Consider the following 24,898-nt stretch of genomic DNA (forward strand, 5'->3'; position numbering starts at 1 on the left):
TGTTAAAGGTCGTTACGCGTTTCATACAATTTATCATCTCTTCAATTCAAAGCGGAATTAGGGACAATGATGCGATGTCCGCGTTCAGTATAATATATGACGTAGGTACACACATAACATAATAATACAATAATATATATATATATAACAGACAGTGCCGAATCACGAGTCACAGCGAGCAATACGTATACGTTTATATATAAATAATAATATATTAAATGCAATACATGTATAATAACGCGTCATTTTTCGGTCGACAATTCGACGAACGCCTCCAGAAATGACGACTTTATTATTAATTGTCTACCGCAGCATGGCAATTTTTTTAACTTTGGGTGCCTACTATTAATTACTCTGCACCGTTAACCGTTGTCGTGGTGAACAGCACCTATAAATCACTACTTACTAGTTATAAGACAATTTTATTGCTTCAGGCCTCAGACCTTCAGACCTTCAGACCTCAAGACTTGTGACTTATAAGTCATTAAAAATTGAATATTTGTATAATATAGTCATAATTATGGGGGGGGGGGGCTGCTAACAGAATAATGCTCCCCTCGTTTTTTTGTAATTATATAGTAAGTAAAATAATTAATATCATTGAAATCGTATTATAGATTTGTAGGGGATATTATCCAGAAAAGTATATTTTAAACGAAAAAAAATGTTATATACCTACCTCGTATTTATTAACTTATTGATTTAAACCTTTTTAGGGAATTTTATTTTCTCATCCCTATTTACTCTAGATAATTGTTGAGCATTGTCAACGTTATTAGGTACCCTAACCTAACCTACCTACTTATCTAAATTCAAATTCAAATGAATAGTTTTTCAAGTTTTTGAGTTATTTAACTTTGTGTACGAAGGATAATAGACTTGGAAAATATGGTGATTTTGAATTTCTGAAGAGTATAATACTATAATAATTATAATTAATATTAACTATTAAAATTTTATAATTTATAATTTGTAAACATGTTTCGAATTGATATCTAGATTAGTACTAGATATATCACATATATTTTATCTATTTTTATAAATTAATTTTTAAGGACTATAAGATTATCATTATTATACCTACATTTTAATAATTCAAAATCTAGAGATTTGTCGAATTTTGATTAAGATATATCAATATTTTCAAAAAAATTCGTATACTTCAGAATGTACAGATTGGTTTTGATTTGCAAAACCAAGTTTTATCGACAAAGCACGCTTGGTAACGAATAATAAATTAGTGATAATAAATCGTGCCTATGGCTATGAACCTTTAATATTTACAATATTTTACATTTTCAAGCTTTTTGCCCTAATGAACAAGTTATTATTGACATTTATAGAATAAAAAACTAAAAAAAATATAAATTTAAAATGCCTATAAAGAACACAAAACAAGTTGAAATATGTTGAAAATTGTGTTATGTATATAGAAAATGATAAAATAAACAAACAATTTCAAGTACCTAGGGTTATTAGATTAATAACATTTGAATAACGACAAATTTAGAAAATCGTTGTATGAGAACTTGTATTAATTTACGGGTGAATATCCAATGTTTAGCTTCAAAAACTTGTTAAAATTTATTTGACTTTCTGGTAAACTTTTTTGTTTTTATAAATGTAGGAAAACTTCAGGGGAATCTTGTATTCAATTTTCAAAGATTAGATATAAATGGAAAAAATTCTAACTCGATATTATAATGTTAGATTTTGATGAAATTTGTCAACATTATAAATTCAGACACGCTTATAAAAAATCATTGTGGATTTACGCTCAACTCTTTTCTTTAATTTTCACTAATACCAACTTATTTGGAAAATTGTTATATTATTTTAATTGTTATGTTATTACATTTTAAAGTTATTTGATCGACCAAATAGTTTTGTATCGACATTAGTTTAAAAAAAAAATAATATAACTCAAAATTTTGTTATGCCTATAAAAAGCTCAGAGTCGCAATATTTTATAAATATTATGGTGCATAAAAAAATTGCTAATATAAACATACAGTGAAAATTTCATCTATATTCTGTTATTGTTTTTAGAACTACAATAAAACTAAATCGATTTTTTCAAAAACTTGTTTTGCGTAAAAATCTCAGTTTTACCTTAATTTTCTGTTTGTTTTTAATAAATTCATCATTCCGTTCAGAATTAAAATGTTTGTATTATGTACAAATGTACAATTAATATTTACTTAATTGGTATTTGATAACACTATTATGATACAGTTTGTTAATGAGTTATGAACAATTACGTATACTTCAATGTAATACGTGGTACTTAGCATGTGATATGTTATATTATGTTAATTAATATACTATTAACATAATAACATATTCATTATTCAATTGTCAATTATAAATTGATATTAGGTGTTTTTGACCTATATTACTGTAATTAGTAACAAAGCTTACGTTTAAGCCTTAAAATAGAATTTATTAGGTACTACGTTGGCTGAAGCAACTATATAGTATATGATTATTTAAATAAATAATAATTTATAATTGTGTATAGGTAGGTAGATAAATAATTATTTTGCTAGTTTTAACGGTACAAAGTTATAAAATTATATAAGACCATAAAAAAGTAGTCATTAAATTATTCCGGAGTATGAAAGGTTGAAATTTTAGATTTGAAACCGGTGCATCATTTGTGGGAGTGAACATGATGTGCATTCGTAACTATTGTTGTAAAACGGCGGGAAACTACTTCTTTGGCCTGCCAAAAAATAAAACAAAATCGCTAATGTGACAGTATTTTGTATTATGTTTTACCCAGGAGTTCTAAAACAAATTATATAAAAAATAACACTCCTGTTTTGTATATATGATTAAACTTAAATTATTTTACATTAATTAGAATAAATGAATACAATATTATTTCTATATTATTAATTTATCAGAAGATTCCAATTACCATTGCAAAATGTTTTTTTTTTTTTATAAAATTAATTGGTTGTTTTATTTAAGAGGATGGTATTATGTTACATAATTTGGTTCCAATTATTTCAAAATATCTACCAGATGTGGAGTTGTTAGATCTATTTATGATAAAATCGTTTTTTGCATATTTTGTGTTTACTCCATGCAATATATTGGTTGTAATAAATTATGGTTTTTCAAATATATATTAGTCATTTTTTTAACGGGCTGCACGTTTAGTTTTTTATATTAATTTGTTGCAAGTACATTTGTTCTTTATTGAGTATATTCTAATAATTTGATTTTGACGTATTTTTAATTGAGGTACAGCATGTATAATTTACTCAGACGGTACTGTACTTTAGGCTAAGCCCGTATTAAATAACATAATAACAATAATTTTTAGTTTCCTACTAACCTGTAATATGTATCGAAAATAATATATATTATAATACTATTCGATTATTATACGAATAAATATATTTTGTCACAATTGTAAATGTATTTTTAATCTACTAATAAAATAAAGTTGTGTAGTAACCATGATGGCCACAGGTAAAAGCAGGTAGGTGGCAGAATCGATGGGAACAGCACCCGGCAAATCTGTAATCTATCTCGATAAATTAAAATAAATGCAGAGCGAGTCTGGCACCTGCATAATAATATACCGCTATTAATAATTGCAGACCGGATACACGGTATTTATGCTGAGTTGTTTAAATATTCTAGAATCTAGATAATGTTAACCAGCTATACCGGATGGGCGGAAGAGGGATTCACGGTATATCATACATATTACAATAATTATTATAATATAGATGTTGGGTGGTAATCCGCGGCGATATTATTGCTTTTTATGGGCACCGGTCAGCCGACCAACTACGTTTAACGATGATGAAAATAATAATTATTATTAGAATTTATTTACGTGTATAATAATATGTATGCAAACGAAACAGATTTTATTCGTAACGCGATTAGGCGTTTAATTACAAAAATTATTATTCACGGCAATAGGGAAGGAGTTAATATTATTATTATCTCATGCCATAGCCCAGAAATCGCTGCAAATTAATCTTAATTTTATATTCAACGATTACTCTGACACCACCGCATCATTCACTTGACACTGGCGACTGACCGAACCGAAGACGAGTCTTCTCCTTGCTATGCAGCTCCGTAGACGATGGCGCAAACAATATTATTGAACACACTGCTGAAGATATTCCATGTCGACCGACCATATTGTAAACAGAAAGGACAGCCGGTTAGGTGCGAAACCAGTGTCTTCAGTGATAAGTTTCACCAACTAAGTGTTAGTTTGTATGATAAAGTACTTTCTGGTATTTAATTAATACACGACGCTACCACACAGAACAATAGAATTTACAACGATGACATCATTACCTAGCAACATTTAAAACACCACTCAAGAAAATACATTTACATTTTCATGTAATGCACATCTCATTCATAATATTTACACCCAAGTATACACTAGCTATACTACCAATTGATAGCACACTCAAAAACTCAAACTCAACCATGTAAAGGTATGTTTTAAGGTACAACAATGTTTATTATTCGTAGAAAAAGAATGATTTTGAAATTGTGTGATGGGATTTTATGCAACTGCCAAACATAATATTAATTTTCAATTGATTCTTGATCGAATAAACAACAAGCGTTTTATAACAATAAATTTTGAACCTTGAGGGTCGGTTTTATACAAATAAAAATAATTGTTTTCGTTTTCGTAATGATTATATTATATTCTATTAAAATTATAATTTTAAATACAAGTTAGCAACTGCTGTATGTTGGGTATATTGAATAAAAAAATAATAATTATAATAAATTTAAAACACAAGTTAGCAACTGCTGTATGTTGCATAAACTGATTAAAAAAATAATAATTATAAATTATAATAAATGATGTTTCATATTTTAAAATTGTTCAAATTATTTCTATTTTTATTAAAAATGTAGCATTTGTCTCAGTCAAAAAATACATCAATAAATTTATCTATACAAATTATAACATAAAATGAGCATATTTAATATTGAAGACAATAAAAATATGGTCAATAAGCTAAATCTAAAAAATAGATTTCATTATCTTTTTTTTATATTTAACTAAATTGTAGTTAAATGTAATTTACCATTCAAATTAGATGAAAACATACAATGGACATTATATTTTATCGATCATTTTAAAATGAATTGCCGAAATTGGAATAGAATTGCTTAAAACCGATATTATATATTATGATATATCTAATACGAATGAGTTTAAACCAATGAATTGTTGAAATCCTTCAACCGTGAATTATTTGTAGTTTATCAGAATATTATCAACTTAAAATAATTAAAAATAAAAGCCGAAACAATATATTGTTTAAATTTTTTATTATTTTTTTTTTTGCGAGAATATTTGTCACACAGCACGAAAGTGCATCTTTCATAGCGTACATATAAATATCCTTATTAACAGTATCAGGTTTGTATGTTATGGACTATATCCATTCTTTTTATCTGATTACAAATACAAAAAGTGGTTTTCGTCATAACAAAAAATCAAACTTAACTGTAAAATAAAAATCGATTTAGACAACATATGAATCTCCTATATGAAAATAATGAAATGGTAAAGATCTCGCAATTTATTTCCGCATGCGGTTTTCTCTCTAATATTAAAATTACAAATTAAAAAAAAAAAATAAAAATAAACAAAAAAATTGTATGTACAAAAAATAAAATTACATTTATATTTTACAGGAGGTAATTTTCAGTTAAAACCTTAATTAAATAAAAAATCCAATGGCATAATTTAATATTATACTCCTGGAAAATTAAAATGTAATTTTAAAATTCATCATAATATATCAGTCTGTAAAGAAATATTTTTACGGTAAATTTTGTAAAGTTTTAGTAAAAATATAGGAATCTCTAATATAAAAATTAAAAATTTGAATCCAATATTTATTATTATTTTTTTTTGTTGAGACAAAACCAATTTTCTACAGTTTTTCTGTACAAAATTACTTTTTAATCTATAACTTAAAAATTAACTTATTTGTATTTACAAATTTTAAAATTAATATTTTCGAGGTACGAAAAGAAAAAAAAAAGATTCTGATGTGAATCTGAAAGAGATCACTCGTCATCGTCTTCATCATCATCATCTTCGTCACTTTCATCTTTTACTGCCATCATTTGTTGCTGTTGCTGCTGCTGTTGTTGTTGTGCAAGTATTTGTTGCTGTTGTTGTACCAACATTTGATGTTGTTGTTGTTGTTGTAACAAGGTAGGCTTGCCCTTGTTTTTGTACTCGGTCATTTCCTGTTGAGCAATTACAAAAATTAATACAGAAACCCTAAAATTATGTTCGAATGTTCAATACATTTAATTTAAATATAACATACCCTTTCATATCTGGCTTTATCTTTTTCTGCCATTGCTTCGTACTTCTGTTTCACTGTAATATCAGCATCAGACCATTTTTTGCCCAATTCTTTGGCTACATCACCTACACCATACTCTGGGTTCACAGCCTTAACTTTTCCACGTTCATCATTACAGAACCAGAAGAAGGCAGACCTTTAATAAGATAAAAATTTATTATTTGCAAATATTTCATTAATTACTTCAAAATAATAAAAAGAATACTAACAAGGAGCGTTTTGGTGCATTAGGATCCTTGATTTGCTTCCTCTTCTTACCACGCACTTTTTCACCTTTTGGTGGAATATAGCTTTGCATTTCAGTATCATATCTTAACTTGTCCTTATCAGCCATTTCATGGAATCTTTTTTTTTCTTTCTCATTCATTGTCTAAAAAAAAAAAATAAACGATATAATAATAATATACAATACACTTATGCTATTTATATACAATATTTGTTTTCTCTCAGACGCACACACAACACAAACGGTTTCACTGTTTTTTTTAACCTAACCTAACCATGGGATAGAAAACAAACGGTGCACTGACATCCTCTTAATGTTATTGTTTGTATTTAAATGAATGTGCTGTGTTGAGATTAAATGCAATGTTTTAATAGGTAAATGAAAATTGCATTAATAACCAACGTAAATAATATACATATTTTAAAATAATTATACAATAATAGCTCATTATTTAATTAGTGTTTACATTATTGTTAATGAATAATTGATTTAAAATTAATAAATAGATTATCAAATTAAAATATCTGGCCTCCCGGACTTTCTCCCGCTACTATCACATGGGATTGAGTATGCCAATTGATATCTTTGTGACACATTTAAATATATTTAACCCACGGGACACTGCAAATTTAAAACTCGATAATATATTATTCTCCAGTACAGTGGTGGCAGAACTTGCTAACAAGAGACGACCACATTTAAATTAACACGAATTTATACAGGAACACGGCCTAAGGAGGACTCTCAAACCACAAATACAGAACTAGATATTACATGCGGAGAGAGAAAGGGGAACATGGCAACAGCAGCAGAATTCACAGCGCATTATAATAGAGATTCGTCGATATTATATAACTCCCAACCCCCTGTGTATCTCCACACCATCACCCACCATAGCCGATGTATCTTTGAAAAGAGCTTAATGTGCGAGAACCGCGTGCGCGCGTGTGTGCAGGCAGGCTGGCTATTACCCGCGCCGTGAGGGTGCGGCGACACACAGGGTGATGTTTAGGGGTGTGGGGGGGTTAATTTTAATAATTGCGCCAGCGCTCTCAGTTTTAAACTCCGCCGCCATGTTATCCCCGCACCCTCCAGAAAACAACCCCAGCATTTTACACACAAAAAATCGATGGTAGAACCCCGAGCTCATTCCTACACACACACGCATAGCAGTTTCCCTCCCTCTACACCCCCTGTTGGACGACACCAGCAGGCAAATAACCCGGCTACTACGATTCCTGCAGTTTAATTTATTTTTTTACCGTTTTTAATAATAAATGATAACTCGCACAATAGTATTCATAGCGAACTCGACGAAAATACAATACTGATATTATTATTATGATGTATATACAATGAAAAACAAACGATTGAAAATTCGTCTTCCGCGTTTCATCACTTACAATATATTATTCTAAATAAAACTAATTCGCCACCACCATTGCCATTCCTTTCTCCCTTTTAACCACCGTACGGCATTTAATGTGTCCGGTGTGTGTCCCGAGGTCGCGTGTTTTAACCGAAATGGACGAATAAAATAAAGTACCTGCTTGGTACATTAATAATAAATAAACGCGCGCGCCTGTGTACAATTTTACACACGTGACGTGCGCACGCGCCGACGCTTTGTACGATTGCGAGAATGGTTGTGAAATAATATTTATACGGACGAGAAAATAATATTATATTAAATATTCTAATATATTATTATTTTGTTTTATATTATACGAAAGAACACTCGGCGGCGGCTGCAACAATAACGCGAGACGGTTGAAATATAATATTTTTTTCCATCTATATTATTGTTGGCAGCAGTGGGTGCCGGTTAATCGTGCGAGTGCTCGTTCGTCGTTTGTGAGCGCACAACAAGGACAGGACGAAACGAGCGCGGGGGGGTAACGACGATCTATCGTACAAAAACTGGTTCCCTGGTATGTGCTGGATGGCTGCTGCTGCTGACCCATCCTCTCACCCCCTTAACGGAAAACCAGTCCTACGGAACCCCAGCCGACCGGCCGGCAACAACAGCAACCGGCAACATAAAGACATGGTGCTGGCGCAACAAACGCGCGCGCGCGCACACACACACACGGCACACCAACCATTTTGTTTCGACAGACAGAAAAATTAAAACATTTAATTTTCAATATTAATAAAATAATTTATATTGCGCGCAGGAAACGGGTGCAATAATATTCGGGAGGCGTTGCTAATAATAAATCGAGTAAAACGACACATACACGCCGATGCAAAGCATAATATTATATAGTTGGAAGGTATATAATATTAATATTATTTTATAGCAGTGAACAGCAGTCTTGAAAATTACGAAATCGTTACAATAAAAGAATTCTGTATAGCAGTAGAAGAGAGCAGGTGGTGCGCGCAATCGCTTTTTGTGTCTACCTATATATAATATGTTGTTACGGGTGTTATAGCGACGACGACGGACCGAGTAATTTCTTCCTAAAAGAAACAGTTTTGGTTTTTTTTTTTTTACGGTTCGAAATATAATGAATTCCAGCTGCCACCACGAGTCCTACAGAACGACGAGCCCGTACGGACGTTATATTCACGTGTCATATTTGACTTTTTAATTTGGAATGGAAAACGAAAAAATGAAATACAGCCTTCGGCACACGTCGTCGTCTCGATAATAATCGCGACGGAAAAATTTGGCAAGCAGATTCGGTCGGAAAGAGAAAATTTACTGGATTTTTTTCATCATGACATAGCTCGGTGGTTTATAGTTGTTCACGAGAGGCTCGATTTGGGTCTGGGAGAAAGGAAAAATTACAGATTTTTTTATATTTTTTGTCGGTCATCAGAAACGTGTAATATTATTATTATTCGTCGTCGTCGTCGTCGGGGACAACAGCAGTGCGCGATGACGACTAGAGCATGAGTTTTTTTTTTATAATTATGCGCGCGCGGCCAATTAGCCGTCTTGGTGTGTCGGGTGTGTTAAAATATAAACGTTAATATTAAATAGGTTTTGTGACACTGACCTTCCACCTTTCGGCGCATTTCTTCGAGAACTCCGCGAAAATGACATTCTCGTCGGGGTGTTTCTTTTTGTGCTCTTCGCGGCACGTTTGTACGAAGAACGCGTACGCGGTCATACGACCTCTGGGTTTCGCATCGGTCCCTTTTCCTCTAGGCATTTTCCCTCGGTTCTGAAAAACAATAAACGTTCACGATAATATTATATTATTTATGACGCACACAAAAACATTGGTCGATGTCCTTCCTACTCGTCGCACAGCACAATATACATTATAGTTTTAAATATATCCAACGTGCAACGGCGAACCGCACTCTTGCAAACGCGCACGATGGTCGCCGCTCGGTTATTTTAAACAGTTATTTGTTTTCATTAACCAGCGATAAAAATTTAACTCATCTTCGGGTTAACTGCTCTTCGTAATACGTTCTTACAATACATATGGTTATTAGTTATTACACAAAAAGCATTTATGGAACACCTGAAACTAGTAGGGTTTGTGTTAGCTACAATAATAAACATCTGCCTTTAATACACGTTTTGTCATATTCGTACATACCAGTATATATAAACAACTACAATAACTTTAAAAAGGAATAACTGTTTTACAATTTTTAAGTGAAATAATATTGATTTTACAATTTATTACACAAAGCTAAACACTGTTAATATCAAAAAACCACAATTAAACCTACTTGTTGTTTGCATCCAACAATGAACGTAGAAGATGACGAATGTTCAAAGGTCGTTAGGATATACATAATTATTACAATATAAATAGCATTGTTGCATCATTAGATCATATACAAGTGCTGTTCCCCAAAATCTTAAAATTTATTGGTAAAAATATGGCTTACATTCAGATAAATCGTGATAATAATCGTTATCAACGAGAGACTAATTAGTAAAATTGTATCAATCGTTATATTTATTTATGGATTTTTTTCAAGTCATTTTGGCAAGGTTCCGAAAAAAATGTGTTGACCACTTTTATAGTAACTTTTTTAATCAATAGTTATTACTTATTGCTGAACAACAAGATAACCATTGATATTGAACAAAAGTTTTGTAGCTATTAAATCGCGTCATTGTGTTCAAGCTATAGAAAGGTCCAGGGCGAATAAAAAAACAGGTTTATCACTTTAGAGTTGAGTTCTTCTATACACATATATATCTATACAAAATACACCATTATGTTAATGCCATATTAACAAAATTAAAATATCTATAATTGTATAAATACACTTGAAATAATAAAATAGTTATTAACTAACAGTTATACAAAAGAAAAATTAAATCTGAAATTTTTAGTGATATATATATTATATTATTGAAGGACAAATTATGAAATTAAACAAGAAAATTACTAGTGTTATTTAGTATTATTGGTCATCAAATGTTGAATTCAAGCGAAAGTTTGAATATGTTAATGTACTTAATATTGTTGTAGATGAAAACAATTAATAATATTAGTGAATTACAAACAATATTTAGATGTTATTGAAAAACAACAAGTTACATTAAAGATACAAGCATTTGTTAATGAAAATTTTTAAAATCTTAAATAATTTGGATGATTACTATATTATTATTAAATTGTAATGTATTAATAGGATTATTATGAAATACGCTGTTAGTTAACGAAATCTATTTCGATTCCTGTAGTTTTGGGAATATCAAATGAAATGATAATATTATACTCCTACGATGTAAAATATATTAATTAAGTGGTGTATGGAAATACCAAGATATGAATAATTCAAAAATATAAATTCTACATTAAACGCTCATAATAGTTTAGACAAATTAAGAAGTGCAAGTGTTACATAATTTAATATAATGTAAAACACTACAAAGGTTCTTTTATTTTCATTCATTAGCAGTGTTTTAACGTGTTACGTGATTTCGCATTGTTCTAAATAGCAAAGTGAAACAGTTTATTGTAAATCGTCTATTATTGAAAGTGAAGGCTAATGACCTGGGCCAATGAATATAAAAATAAAAATCATTCTTAACATTACAGCCGTATAGAGCACGCAAATAGTTTGATCAATGGTATAATACTTTTATCAATGGTTTCCACAATTTTATGATAATTCGAGAATAGCTAATCATTAAATTATAACAGACTACTGTGTAATGAATGTTGTGTATGAAAATTATTTATCGTTATTTTGTTCATTCCTTATAACCGAAGTTAATAAGCAAAAATATAATCAATTATACCACCTTATCTTGTTCGTAATAGATAATAAGGTATAACTTTCGACACAATCAATTAATTAGTTAAGAGATAAAAAGCACTTTTAGGCCAAATTCGATTAAACCAAAAAAAACTGGTTTTACTGGCACTAAAATAACAATTATTAAAATAAAAAAAATAACAGTAAAACCTGTAACTACTCTAACAAAAGAAACAGGTTCTTGTTTAATCCTTTCCCTGGCAGTAAATTATTTTGAAGTTCTTAAAATATTTTTACTAATTATTGTAAGATTCCAAAAATCACAAGCGGAAAGTAACAATATACAATTCAATAAAATAAAATCGATTGCACCTATTAACAAAAGTTTTATCAAAAATTTGTCCTATTAATTATTGTTATTATTTAATAATGCAATTTTATTTTGACGAAAAAATACAACAAATAATTTAGATATACCGAATAATATTTACAAATTACAACGCGAAAGCAAACGACTAGTAGTGAATAATAAATTATTTTCTTGGAACTGCTGGACCAGAAATAATAATCCATGAAGGCTAAAGAACCCTAAAAAACCTTGGCATTGGTCTGTCTTTGTGAACAATTAACATCTGTTTTGATATCATTGGTACTAAAAATATATAATAACAATAATGTATTCAAATATTAACTGAAATAAATGATTTCGATTAGTTAATTTAATTAATTATCTGAAACACACTGTACGACGCCCTGGAATAGGTGTACCAAAAATACACAAGTATAGAACCGAATCGTACATTTATTTCTTAATTATTGTGCATTGAAACAGCGCCTAAAATTTCATATTATTGTCCACTATTTATAAAAATTTTCGAGAGCAAAACTACCACAACAAGAAGAATATAGGACAGCTCGTGGCGATTAACCACCACTTGGATGCTATCGGAATTCGTTAGTTTCCTCGAGGTAAATCCCTGGAATTAGGTTGTTGGATTGCTGGCTGACAACCTGTGCCCACTATACAATATTACGATTACATTTTTTAATCGGCGAGCAATTGTGGAAAATTATAATCCGGACACGTTGACCACTATCACAGTTTTACAAGAACAATGTTATAACATAATAATAATAATATAATGTGGGTAACTCGCGCGTTGTTCTAAGGCCACATAACTTTCTATTTATCTACTCAATGACAAATTTATCAGTCGGAATTGCAACGAAAAATGCGTACAACGTTTCAACGCTTTTCGCGATAGATTGCGTTGAACGAGAAAAAAAAACCGTAGGCAGTATAAAATACCGACCCGATAGGATTTAGGTAAATCTCGGAACTCGAGACGATAGGCGCGAAAATACATCCTTGCTTACGCATTTTTGGACGGGTGGGCACACATTCGGAGGAAAAGTGGAGATGGGAAATAAAAAAACAGAGTTCTGAAATCATAGTTCAATCGGCTAGGTAGCAGAAAAACAACGCGTGGACGACCGACGAACATATTGTGAATGAAATCACAAAAATACACAACAACGCACAACATACGAGAGATAAGGTTAAGCGCTGGCTCTCACGACTCAGCGTCACGCGGTCAGTGATAATTAGCGGGATGTACACACAACAACTGTTGTTGTTGACATTTGAATAAAATTTCAGCGGGCCAAGATTGATGAACGAGAAACGTGAAGACTACATCGGTCTGACCGAAAACAAAAAGCTATGATCGTCGAGAACGACGACGGTGCTGCTGCCGAGATTATCGACTTCTACAAACTAACCGGCAAAACGAAAAACCTAACCGGAAGCGCGGCCGCACGCGAAAATACGTATCCACGCGCAAATAATATTTCTATTAATCAGCTCTCTACAGATAAACGCGCATAACATACATCGTACAGCCCGATGAATACATTTTATTGTGTACACAAATAATGATAAATAATTGTGTGGCGCGCGCGCGCGTCGTCGCGTTATCAGGCACACGCATACGGCGTACGTACCCACGTACGAACGTGCATGTGGATAAACGCATACGCAAATGCTAACCCACGACCCAACAACACACCACCAATTACCATGATCGAGTTAGGCGACGGAACGTTGTGCACGTTTTGAATGTTGTTGTCCATGGCTCCCGGGTACGACCACCATTGAGCCGCGGCGGCGGCGGCGATACCGTAGCTATCCGCGTAGTTGGCCATCGGGTTCCTGGAGCTGCTCGTGACTGTCGTAGACACGTTGCTGTTGCTGTTGCTAGTCGACACGCCGCCGGTGTTGTTCAGCTGCTGTTGCTGTTGCTGCTGCTGCAGCTGCTGGTGCTGCTGGTGGCTGAACGACGACGCCATCTTATAGAACTGCTGGGCCGCGGACACCGCGGCGGCCGCCTGCTGCTGTTGCTGCTGTGCGGCCGCTGCCACGGCGGCCAGTTGCTGCTGGTGATGCTGGTTTAGCAAGTGCTGCTGCTGCTGCTGTTGCTGTTGCTGTTGCTGCTGCTGCATGTGCTGTTGTTGCTGCTGCTGCTGTTCCTGGCTGTTGCCCCACCACAGGTTGGCAGCGGCGGCCGCGTGGTCGTCCCGGTTGCCCCAGCCGACATTGTTGCCCGCGCGGTTCTCGGACATGCCGCCGGACTGCGAATGGTGCGGGATTTTTCACACGGATAATACACACGGCACACGATCGGACACCAGACGTGACGCACACACGCGCGTACACTGGGCACTGTTGGTCGCGGTGTGTTTGATACGCGGCGGGTGTCGGTAGTCAAATTATGTGTATATATTAAAATATTATATTATACGAACGCGGCGCACACGTTACGTGGTCGGCGTGTGCGTGTGTATGTATGTATATACTCGGTCGGTTCGCGTACGTACGTATGTGGTGTGCCGCCGAGTGCGTAGCGGGGCGAAATCGAATGTATATATGTGTGCACCACGCGAGTATGTGCGGAAAAAAAAACAAAGGGAACGACGGACGCGTGTGTGTAGTATATAATATCTCACTGTAAACGCGCGGCCGACGGTTAAAACTGCGGTGGAAAAGGCGGAGAGAAGGAGAAAAAATAACGAGGCAGACCTGCGTGTTGCCCGCCACTAGCCGAACGACGACGACGACGGCGACAACGGATGTTACCCCCACCGCCCGTTTCGTAAAAACCCAATGGCGCGGCCGGCCCCTCCGACCGTGATGTAGCTACCGGTAACCGGCATTGCCAACCTCATCTCTAGAAATCGTGAACGGCCGAACAAAGAACATTTATATGCGCGCGTACAGAGGGAGGACGGGCGGGCGACCGGGCTGGCTGGTTGGCAGGCAAACAGACGGGCGCGCGCGCGTGAGCGAGCAAGAGGAGAGGGACGCGGCGAGAGAAACGGAATAAAAACCGCGCTCGCGCGCGCCAAGGCCACCGGTCGTTCAAGGTTTCCGCAGTTCACCACCGCCGACGTAAGGCGCGCGCGGACGGCGGCATACACGACAACGACGCAACGGCGGTGGTGGCCGCGTCCTTTCCCTTTTTTTCCCTCCAGCGGCACACGCACTCGCACGAAATATTCTCTCGGAGGAACCGCGGTCGTAGTTGATAGTGGCGAGGGGCACGGTTTTCTCAATAAAATACGTTATAAACGAAAAATTATCGTATCACCGAGTAACGAAAAAACACCACCACCAACATTACCGTACACACTGCCGCCACCACTTGCACGGACTCATGAAATTACTTTAGATTAATAATAATATATATTATAATTTAAATATACGAAAATACGTGCAACCGTGATATTATTGTTTTGTTACAAAACGTACGTACACGACGGTTGAAAATGGCGGGATTTTTGGTTAGGAAATTATTTTTTTATTCTTCCCGTACCGTCCTGTCCCGCCGATTAATCGTTTTCGAATACAACAATCGATACACGGTTACGGAACCGCAGCCGCCCGGCATTGTGGTTAGTGATTATGCTCTTTGGATATTTTGTGCCGTAGGACGCTCGGCGCGCCAACTGGGAAACACGCGGTTCGGCGTCGAATTGACGACTGTCGCGGGCGCCCGCCAGCGGAGAGTACGCGTTTAAACGGCAATGGCTGCGCGACGGCGTCCTTTCGGTCAATAATAATAATAATAATATCGTATTATAACGCATAGGGATATAATGTGGTGTATATGCGCGCGCGCCCCGTCACCGCCGCCATTTACTCGACGAAAACACAGGTTTTTCGAAACTTGAGAAAGAGAACAGCATAGTGTTGATTATCCGAATGGGGTTAATCCCCTTGGAACAAAATAATTTAATATCATAACGTGTTCGCAGCAAATAAGACCTCCGCACAAACAACGCCGCCGACCTTAATATATTAAGACCTTTAAAAACGTTTTCCACCGTCAGCGTTTAAACCAAATTGTACTTAATTCCAAATAATGATTAAAAAAAATAATAATAATAATAATAATAAACCGTAATCCGATCCCGAGCAACGATACGTCGTCGCCACAGCACACAACAAATCGTGCTACACGATGATAAAATATTATTGTGCGTGACATAACATGTGCGCGTACCTATATTATAATATTATTACGAGGAGGGTTATGGCCGTCCGTTCGAATCCATACACAAGCTCGTTCGTTATCAACAGACGACAATGACAAAAATGAAAATCATACTTTGGACAAAGAACAAATTCCGACAACGAAGACACAATTTTAGATCACCGTCGGCCCTGACAAACGAATGTTTGACCGAATCTGCGATTTTGGTCGCCCTGCGGTGTAAAACGGCGTAAAGAGGAGCACAGCACAGCCCGGCCGAGCACAGCATGTGCTGCCACCAGGGATGCAAAGAGTTTTATTACTGCCTGGGCTGTGCGCGCCCTTTTATCATTGATTATAAATACACAACGCCATTTAAATCAATGATTTCGTGCACATGGCTGCACGAAATCCTGGATAATTTGTCGTCCTCCTCACCGTCCGAAACGAATTATTGACATTAAGATATGCTTTGTAATCGACGAGATAATTGTGAAGAATTAATAATGATTACATAATAATAATAATAATAATATGATCAATAATATTTTCATTTCCATCCTATATACGTGTATATACACCTGCCTGCCGCTGAAATATTTTATTTGTTTATTTTAAATCTTAATAATTAATATGGTCGTTTTTGAATTTTTAATACTTGCACAAATCGTACAAAAAGAAAGTAATGAAAAAAAATTGATTAAATATATAAAATCAGTAGGCGTATCACATAATAATATAATGTTTGTGTTAATGTTATTTCAAATATAATAATTCCATTAGTTCTAAAAATACTATAATAACTAATAAGGTTATCGAATAGATGGGTAATAAATAATTATGTCATTGGAGTAAAATACCATACGTTAAAAAAATATAGCAAGTAGATTATTGAATTTTAATGTATAGAAATATATATTTATAAGATAATAATATATAGAAATTACAATAATTGATTTTCTAATTTTTTGTAAAAAGAGTGATATTCATGTAAACTATACAGTTAGATCTACAATTATATATATATCAAGGATAATTGTAGTTTTTTTCTTCAAAATGTATATGTATGAAAATACTTAAGGAAGTAATGCGTGATAATAAAAATAATATACCTAGCAGAAATTATAATCAGTTGCCTACATATTAATCAATCATTAGTTAATTTATATCTATACTGTAAGACATAACAGATATGAAAATTATTATGATAAACTAAAGTCTATTCATGTAAGATAAATTGGTGTTCAAATGGAATACCCAGAAAAAATAGTTTTTCGAAATAGGTAGTACTAGGTAGTAGTAATGACATCTTGACAAAATTCATTGATGCCAAAAAATATTTATTTAATCATTTTTATAACTTATTAAGTACCTATCATCATAATTTTAATTTAAAAAATACTTGGTTTGGTTGTTTTAGTAAATTAAAAATGTGATATTTCACTTAATGGATATTTCTCGTTAATAGCATTTTAATATAAGTTATGTATTCCAAATAGGTAACGAGTCAAATACCAAAAATCATGATAAAACTGTATAAAAACACTGTCAACTAATAACACACCATAAGCTTATTATGTACAACTTAAAACTATTAATAAAATAGTGGTAGTAAATAACGTTGTAGTCTTACTATAGACATACACATTAGTTTACATGTTTATGTTTGCAGTCACATATTATTAATTAGTACTATTTGATTATTGTACACACGATTTTGATATATATCGACGTTAAGTTTACAATTTTATAAATATTGTCTATTGGAACAACAATAAAAATCAGTTACGCATAAATATTCACCTAAATTTTAGATTCCAAAATATGTTACAATATTTTTTACAATAGGTTAAAATTGAAGGAACCAAAAATTTGTTTAATAAATCTAAAATAGTTTTGGTCAAATACAACATATACAGTTAAACAACAAATATTAATATATACTTAATTAAAATGTAACAAGACGACAAGTCGACAAACAGCAATTAAAAGGAAAACACAAGCTATTTAAAATAGACACTAAATTGTTCTGAAACCGACACAATATGTTATATGTTAACGTCATATCAAGTAATTCCTTTGAAACCTAACAACCCTAAAATAGTTATTTTATAAATCGAGATTCTATTTTAATTCCTCTCGGTACACCGCAGCGGCCCATACACAAAATCATCAACAAAACGAATTAACAAATTATATTAGAAATTAAATTCATGATAATCTAAGCTGGCAATTAAATAATAATAATATAATATACCTAACAAAATATGTTTGTAACGCAATGGTAAAGTATATACTTACAAATTTGTCTTCTTCCGGGAATCGAAAAAAAAATTATAAATAAAAATATTTCGGCTTAGTGGACGACAAACAAAGTGTAACACACGTTCGTAAACGACAATAATATTATTTCTCGGACAGCAATATCCCGATAACCACTAATGAGACAGTGTTATTAAAATGTAATATATATAGATATATTATGGTATATATTTGTATCAAAATATTATTACTATTACGTACCTACCGAATTTTACCGAAACGAGTTAGAACTTTGAAAAATTATCGTCGTCGACGAAAACGAGAGAGATGAATATTATATGAACACACGATTTGTGTACAAGAATTTAAAAACTGTTAAACCCACGGAAATGGTTCGTATTATTTGCTTATGGTGTGTAGCGGCGTCCCCATTAGTCGACGCCAACGTTTCGGTGGTAAGTAGTATCAATGGTTTCGTAATGTTTCGTGCTCGGTATGCTAACGCCATCTGTCTGACCGAAACGCACCTAACGTTCCCCTATCAATCTACCAACCGTTTTTCGGTCGTTATGTGAACACAAGTCGCCTCCGGTACATATGGTACGTCCCTACGTGCGGTATAATATAACGCTCGACGATTACATAAAACTTGTTGTGGAAACCACACAGAATTGTGTTATCGTACAACAATTATTATTATTATTATTATTATTATTGCATTAAACCGGCACGTCCTATGGGACGACAACCGTAGGTACGCGAGGAACGATAAAAAATATTATTATTGACATTTAACCGGCCGATCGATCGCCGACCAAGACCGACACTGTTGGGGAACAATTAACGTCGGCTGTAGTTTTGTACACACACAAAATAATAATAATAATAATAATAATAATACCTGCCAACATCACCGCGCCATAACGCGACAAAACCCGTACATGGTAATGTGCTAACGATAAAAACGAAGAGCCGACGACAAAGATGGCAATTATTTTTAAGTCTGATGACGTCGTGTGTTCCTTGAACATGCACACACACAATACTCTCGTATTAATCTTTTACAAAACACTTGTACACAGCAGTTGCAGTAAAATATGACGGCAATGCAAATAAAACATTAGTAGTAGTTATAAAATAATATAGTACAATTTTGCCGACTTGACAGAGTTAACACGTTACGTAACACCACCGCGTAGCGATAAATAACATTAATACGTCGATAATAATAATATATTATGTGGGCATCTCCTAATTGATGATGATAATAATAATATTATAGTAATAATAACAACAGTAGGTGTAATTATAGCGACCATGGTTGCTTTAATCGTCGTCGTCGACCCGTGTTTTTACCGCAAACGCGTTAAAATAATATAATATACGATTGAAATCTAGAAATTAAATATAATATACTTACATGTTATAGTATATTTTGATTTAAACTCCACTGAGAACACTCTTGAGATCAAGTCTGGTCTGCGCCCGGTCGATTCTGGAGATTATACACCGTCAATATTAAATTATTCTGGAGCTAGAAACGAACAAAACGGACAAAAGAAGTTAGACTGTGGCCAAAACAATAGTGCAAGTTAGATAAACGATTCGCGTCGTTTGCAGAAACGATTTTAATAACAGTAAAAATATAATAATTAATAATAGACGACGGAGACGGCGAGACGATGATAAAATATCCCAACGACCGTTTTTCGTTGTGTCAATTATCATCGCCGTCGGTAACACCTTCCTCCATGCGCGTTCTCTCCCCTCCACCCAGACGAACCGGGGGCGGCGGCGGACAGGTTTAACGCGCGTTTTTGGTTTCAAAATTACTCCATGACAACGGCGCCGGATAATAATAATAATAATAATAATTCTCGGTCTACCTACCACCAACCTACGCGGCGGCCACCCCCATAAATCTCGCTGGTAATAATATTATAATAGTATAATATGTAATAATAATAATATAATTCCGTCCGCCGAAAGCGTCATCAATAGGGCTGCGGCAAACGAGCAACGTTAAACGATATTATAATGGTAAACCATTATAATACTATAGATAACGCGCATAGCGGTACGGTTGTTGTTTTTGTTGTTGTTGCGCGCGGTGATCACCCGCGGGCCTACGCGTCTGCTATCACTTTTGCGGGGGGCCGCCACTGTACGATGCTACTGCAGCCACCGCCGCCCTCAACAGCCGCAAGTCGTCGTCTCGGCGAGCAAATTTTTTTTCTGATAGCACGGCGGTGACGAGAAATCGAGAAATCAGAAGCGGGTCGGCGGAAAAATCGCCACGGCCGGGCCCGACGGATTCGCTTTGCAATCGGTTTGCCGCCATTTTTATGTGCGCGCTTGCGTGAGACAAGAACAACGTTCTTACTGCCTATGCGCCGTAGTGCGTACAACGATGAGATGGCGAAATTTTGTGTTTATTTCGGCACGGCCGGCTCGATGCGTTTTCCTCGCCGGGAGAGATGTCACGATTGTCACAGAAAACTATAAAGTGTAAACACAGCAGACGGGCGGGTGGGTGGCGAACGTAACGCGAAAACGGCGGCGGCGCCTACGGCTGATAGATAAGCCGTACCTATAACGAGAGAGTGCCCGTAAATAGTCGCTTGGAATACATACGAAAAGCGCCCTGGTTAAAGGTTATACCCCCTTTAGACGGGCACATATTTACCGTACCATATTATTATAGAAGATAATTATTATTACTATTACTAATCATACGCGAGCGGACCGACGAGGCGTCGCCGTTGACGTTCGGCATGAATATCTATATCTACGGCGAAATCGTTGTTTTTTGCGTTTGTTCTGGGCGCCGCCGTCGGTATAGCGAAAAGCAACCTCAGGCCGAACGTGCAGCCATCGCGGTGAAAAGTCGCAAAAAACGAAAATTTAAGTGCATTTTTTTTCTACCCAGACGGGGTATGTGCGTGGTACGTACCAGTAAATCGTACGATTTGCGATTCCGTGTTCGTAGTGTGGACACACACAAATACCAGAAAACGCAGCAGAAGCAGCAGCAGTGGTAGAGTAGGCGGTATAACAATAGTGTTATCGCGGTGTCGGAAACGAGCGAAAACAGCGGTATCGCGACAGCGAAAAAACGGACGACGCGCGACAACAACGAAACGACGGCGATATGTTGTTGTTGTTGTCGCCAAATCGAAGCGACAGGAAGACAGTAATGCGTTGTGCTGTTGCAGAACGTACGTACGTACCGTCGTAGAGGTAGAAAAGTGAGAAAAATTAGGAAAAAAAAAAAAAAAGCGCATATATAAATACCTGGCAGATGGACGTGTGTATATCGGTCGGTCGGCAGTACTGTTGTATGTACGCAGCGCGGTGAACAGGGGGTCCGCGCGGCACTCGACCCGTCGCCCGGCCGCCATTGGTCGATTTTATATAGACCGCGGGACCCGGCCAATCCGACGGCGTTATTTCGAAATCCGTTGGGCCGCGCGCGAATAATTCATGAGCCAACACACACACATACACACACACACACACATACATGCGTCTCGCGCGCACGCACGCGGGCCGCCGTGTAGCAGCAGGCTCGCACAGCATAAAACATAATATTATACGTATATATAAGTGTATGGTATATAACGCTATAGCGCGCGCCCGCGCGTGTGTGTGTGCATGTGCGTTCAAGCATACGTATACGTATATACCGTGCGTGTATATCACACACGACGGGTGCGCGTACGCACACACTCGCGCGCACACACGTATATATTTTTTTTCTCTCCATAGTCATATTGTCCTTTTTTCCACCGTTTATAATGCCACTCTTCCAACCGCCACCCGCCCCCCTCGCACCCAACCGCTGTCGTTGCCGCCGCCGTATAACGTATAACGTATAACAACGTACGGTGCGCACACACATCGTACATTTATAATATAATATATATGTGCGAGGGCATTACACATACACTCACGCGACGACACACGTTACACGTTACGTGTACGTATATTGTATAATACATTACAATATTATATATTATTATTATTATTATATTGTGTACATATACCCTTTCGGGCGAAATGCACGCCGCCGCGCGCACACGAAATGTCGTACGATCGTTTCGCCGCCGCGTACGAAATAATTTGAAATATTTACAATATATGATATTACATTAAATGAAAAATATACCAAACCGAACACAGCACACGAAAATGCTGTGCACACATCCTGCACGGCACGTCGAGATATAATATAAATTATAAATTACAATATTAAGTAGACTGTCATAATTTTTTTCATAATAATACTTATATTTTTCGTATAACTCGTTCGATATGAATTTAGGACAACAATCGATCCCAGTCATAATTCGATTGGGTATCTATAAGAATATGATATTATGAACAACGTAATCCACGGTTTGTTTCCAAACAGTTAGCTAAAAAATAAGTTATAAAAAAAATAGCCTATAGGTTATAATTTATAAGTTATAACCGATCAAAACGCATATCTTATACTATTTAAAATGTGCTTATGCGCCTCAACCGCGCTGCTGATACACGTGTTTGTTAGTGACACCGAATTCAAATATCTTAGTATTTCCATTTTTTTTTTATAAAATAATCTTCAATAAAATGTGTCACGAGGAAAATTGTTAACCAATCACCCCCATTTTGTCCGTGTACCGATATTGCTAAACGGTTGTTTTGCACGGGGCACGGGCTTAATACCATAACTATAATATATATATATATAATATTTTACGCTTCGTCCTAGAATAATTGTCTATACCGACAAAACCCATTGGGCAGCTGATGCACCATTACGTGACGTGTTTATACGCACACACTTATAAAAAAGACATAATATCATATTATTCCTTTGTGCATAATATAATAACATAAGATGCAACATAAATCTATACTAAACACGCTACACACTATGGCAGCAGCTGCAGCCTGCAGTGTGCAATGTGCATGAGCAAAAGCGCGCGTAAACTGCGTAGACGACCGCAAATTGCAATTTTCTTTTTTAAACCACTAAGATAACGCTAGTTTTGTAGGTGTGCACACGCAAGTTGGTACGCAACATAATAAACTTTCCTCTTTTATACACGGTTATCTAATGATGGATTTCAAAAATAAATACATAATAATATGTGGAAATGTACCTATATTAATATTTATGCATAATGTTAATATATTATTACGGTGCGTGTTCATACTACATAGTAGTATAGTACATATTTTCAGTTAGGTATTTGGCATTTGCCGATTGAAAATGTTCTATTATCATATTATATCTCCTATAACATATTATCATTACATATTCTTATATTATAATATTATATAGATTAAAATATTAAATCAAGCTTTCGAGTAGGTATTATTCGAACAGTATATTAATTCAAGAAGGGAAAAACAATTTTGTTATGAAGTATTACTACTTAAAAAAGTACCTACTACAATACTACCTAATGAACAAGATTATAAGTAATAACTCAACCACATAATATATTATTATTATATATCAAATACCTATCTAAATTGTACTGTGGAAAAAATTTTTTTTTTATAATATACGTAGGTAGTGTTTTATAGTACCTTGTTCGGTAGGTATACCTATAGGTCCCTACTTCAGTTGCATACGCCATACTTGCAGTAACGCTCGCCAGTCGCCACTCACCAGCACACTCTGCATACAAATTTAATATAATACATTATACCTATATCATTATACATTATACATATGTAGGTATATAGACACGAATTTATCTGTATGACTGTATGCGCCCATATAGGTTGTTCTGCAACATACAGAACTTATAAAAACAATATGTAATGAAATATTATACGACATACCTTACTTCGTTACGAACAAACAATACTACAATAGGTATTATAATTAAAATATTGTTGTCTTGCAGTTTTGCTTGGCTTTTAGTACATTGTGCATTTATGCGTCAATGCATAATCCAAGTCTGAGATTTAAAACATCAAACATCAGAGTTTTATTTTTTACTATCATATACAGTTTAAATTGTTGAATTTATGCAAAGATTGAATTAATTTCAAACCTATATTGTAAATAATAAATAAATGCCACTCTTTTAAAAAAAAAAATTTAGAATTCTTTCTTTTTAAAGTTTATGTATTTTAGTTACCATGTAATATGATAGAAATTGATAGTACCTGTAATGCAATAGTACATAGTACATTTTAAGGAATTTTCAATTGGCAACAAAAAATATTTTCTCAATATTAATACTAGAAAGTAGAAGTAAATCGTAAAATTTAATAAAAATGAGTTATAATTTATT

General features: G+C 34.8%; 1 protein-coding gene across 1 annotated transcript; it reads right to left on the reverse strand.

Annotated features, from left to right (window-relative positions):
- Window positions 1-5,320: 5,320 nt before the first annotated feature.
- Window positions 5,321-15,807, reverse strand: LOC132950921 (high mobility group protein DSP1). Its single transcript, XM_061022544.1, has 5 exons — window positions 13,885-15,807; window positions 9,627-9,794; window positions 6,602-6,762; window positions 6,354-6,528; window positions 5,321-6,270 (listed from the first exon to the last, which is right to left on the reverse strand). The coding sequence occupies exons 1-5, from the start codon at window positions 14,425-14,427 to the stop codon at window positions 6,085-6,087; spliced, it is 1,233 nt and encodes a 410-aa protein (XP_060878527.1). The 5' UTR covers window positions 14,428-15,807; the 3' UTR covers window positions 5,321-6,084.
- Between the last annotated feature and the right edge of the window lie 9,091 nt (window positions 15,808-24,898).

Source organism: Metopolophium dirhodum, chromosome 8 (assembly GCF_019925205.1).
Source record: "Metopolophium dirhodum isolate CAU chromosome 8, ASM1992520v1, whole genome shotgun sequence".
NCBI classification, from domain to species: domain Eukaryota; kingdom Metazoa; phylum Arthropoda; class Insecta; order Hemiptera; family Aphididae; genus Metopolophium; species Metopolophium dirhodum.

Bases quoted from the DNA above. Each gene is read 5' to 3' on its own strand.
- LOC132950921 (XM_061022544.1), bottom strand. From the start codon at position 14,427: ATGTCCGAGAACCGCGCGGGCAACAATGTCGGCTGGGGCAACCGGGAC. The intron at 9,795-13,884 runs GTAATTGGTGGT...ATTGTTTTTCAG, and splicing joins CGTCGCCTAACTCGATCATG to AACCGAGGGAAAATGCCTAG. The intron at 6,271-6,353 runs GTATGTTATATT...ATTGCTCAACAG, and splicing joins ATAAAGCCAGATATGAAAGG to GAAATGACCGAGTACAAAAA.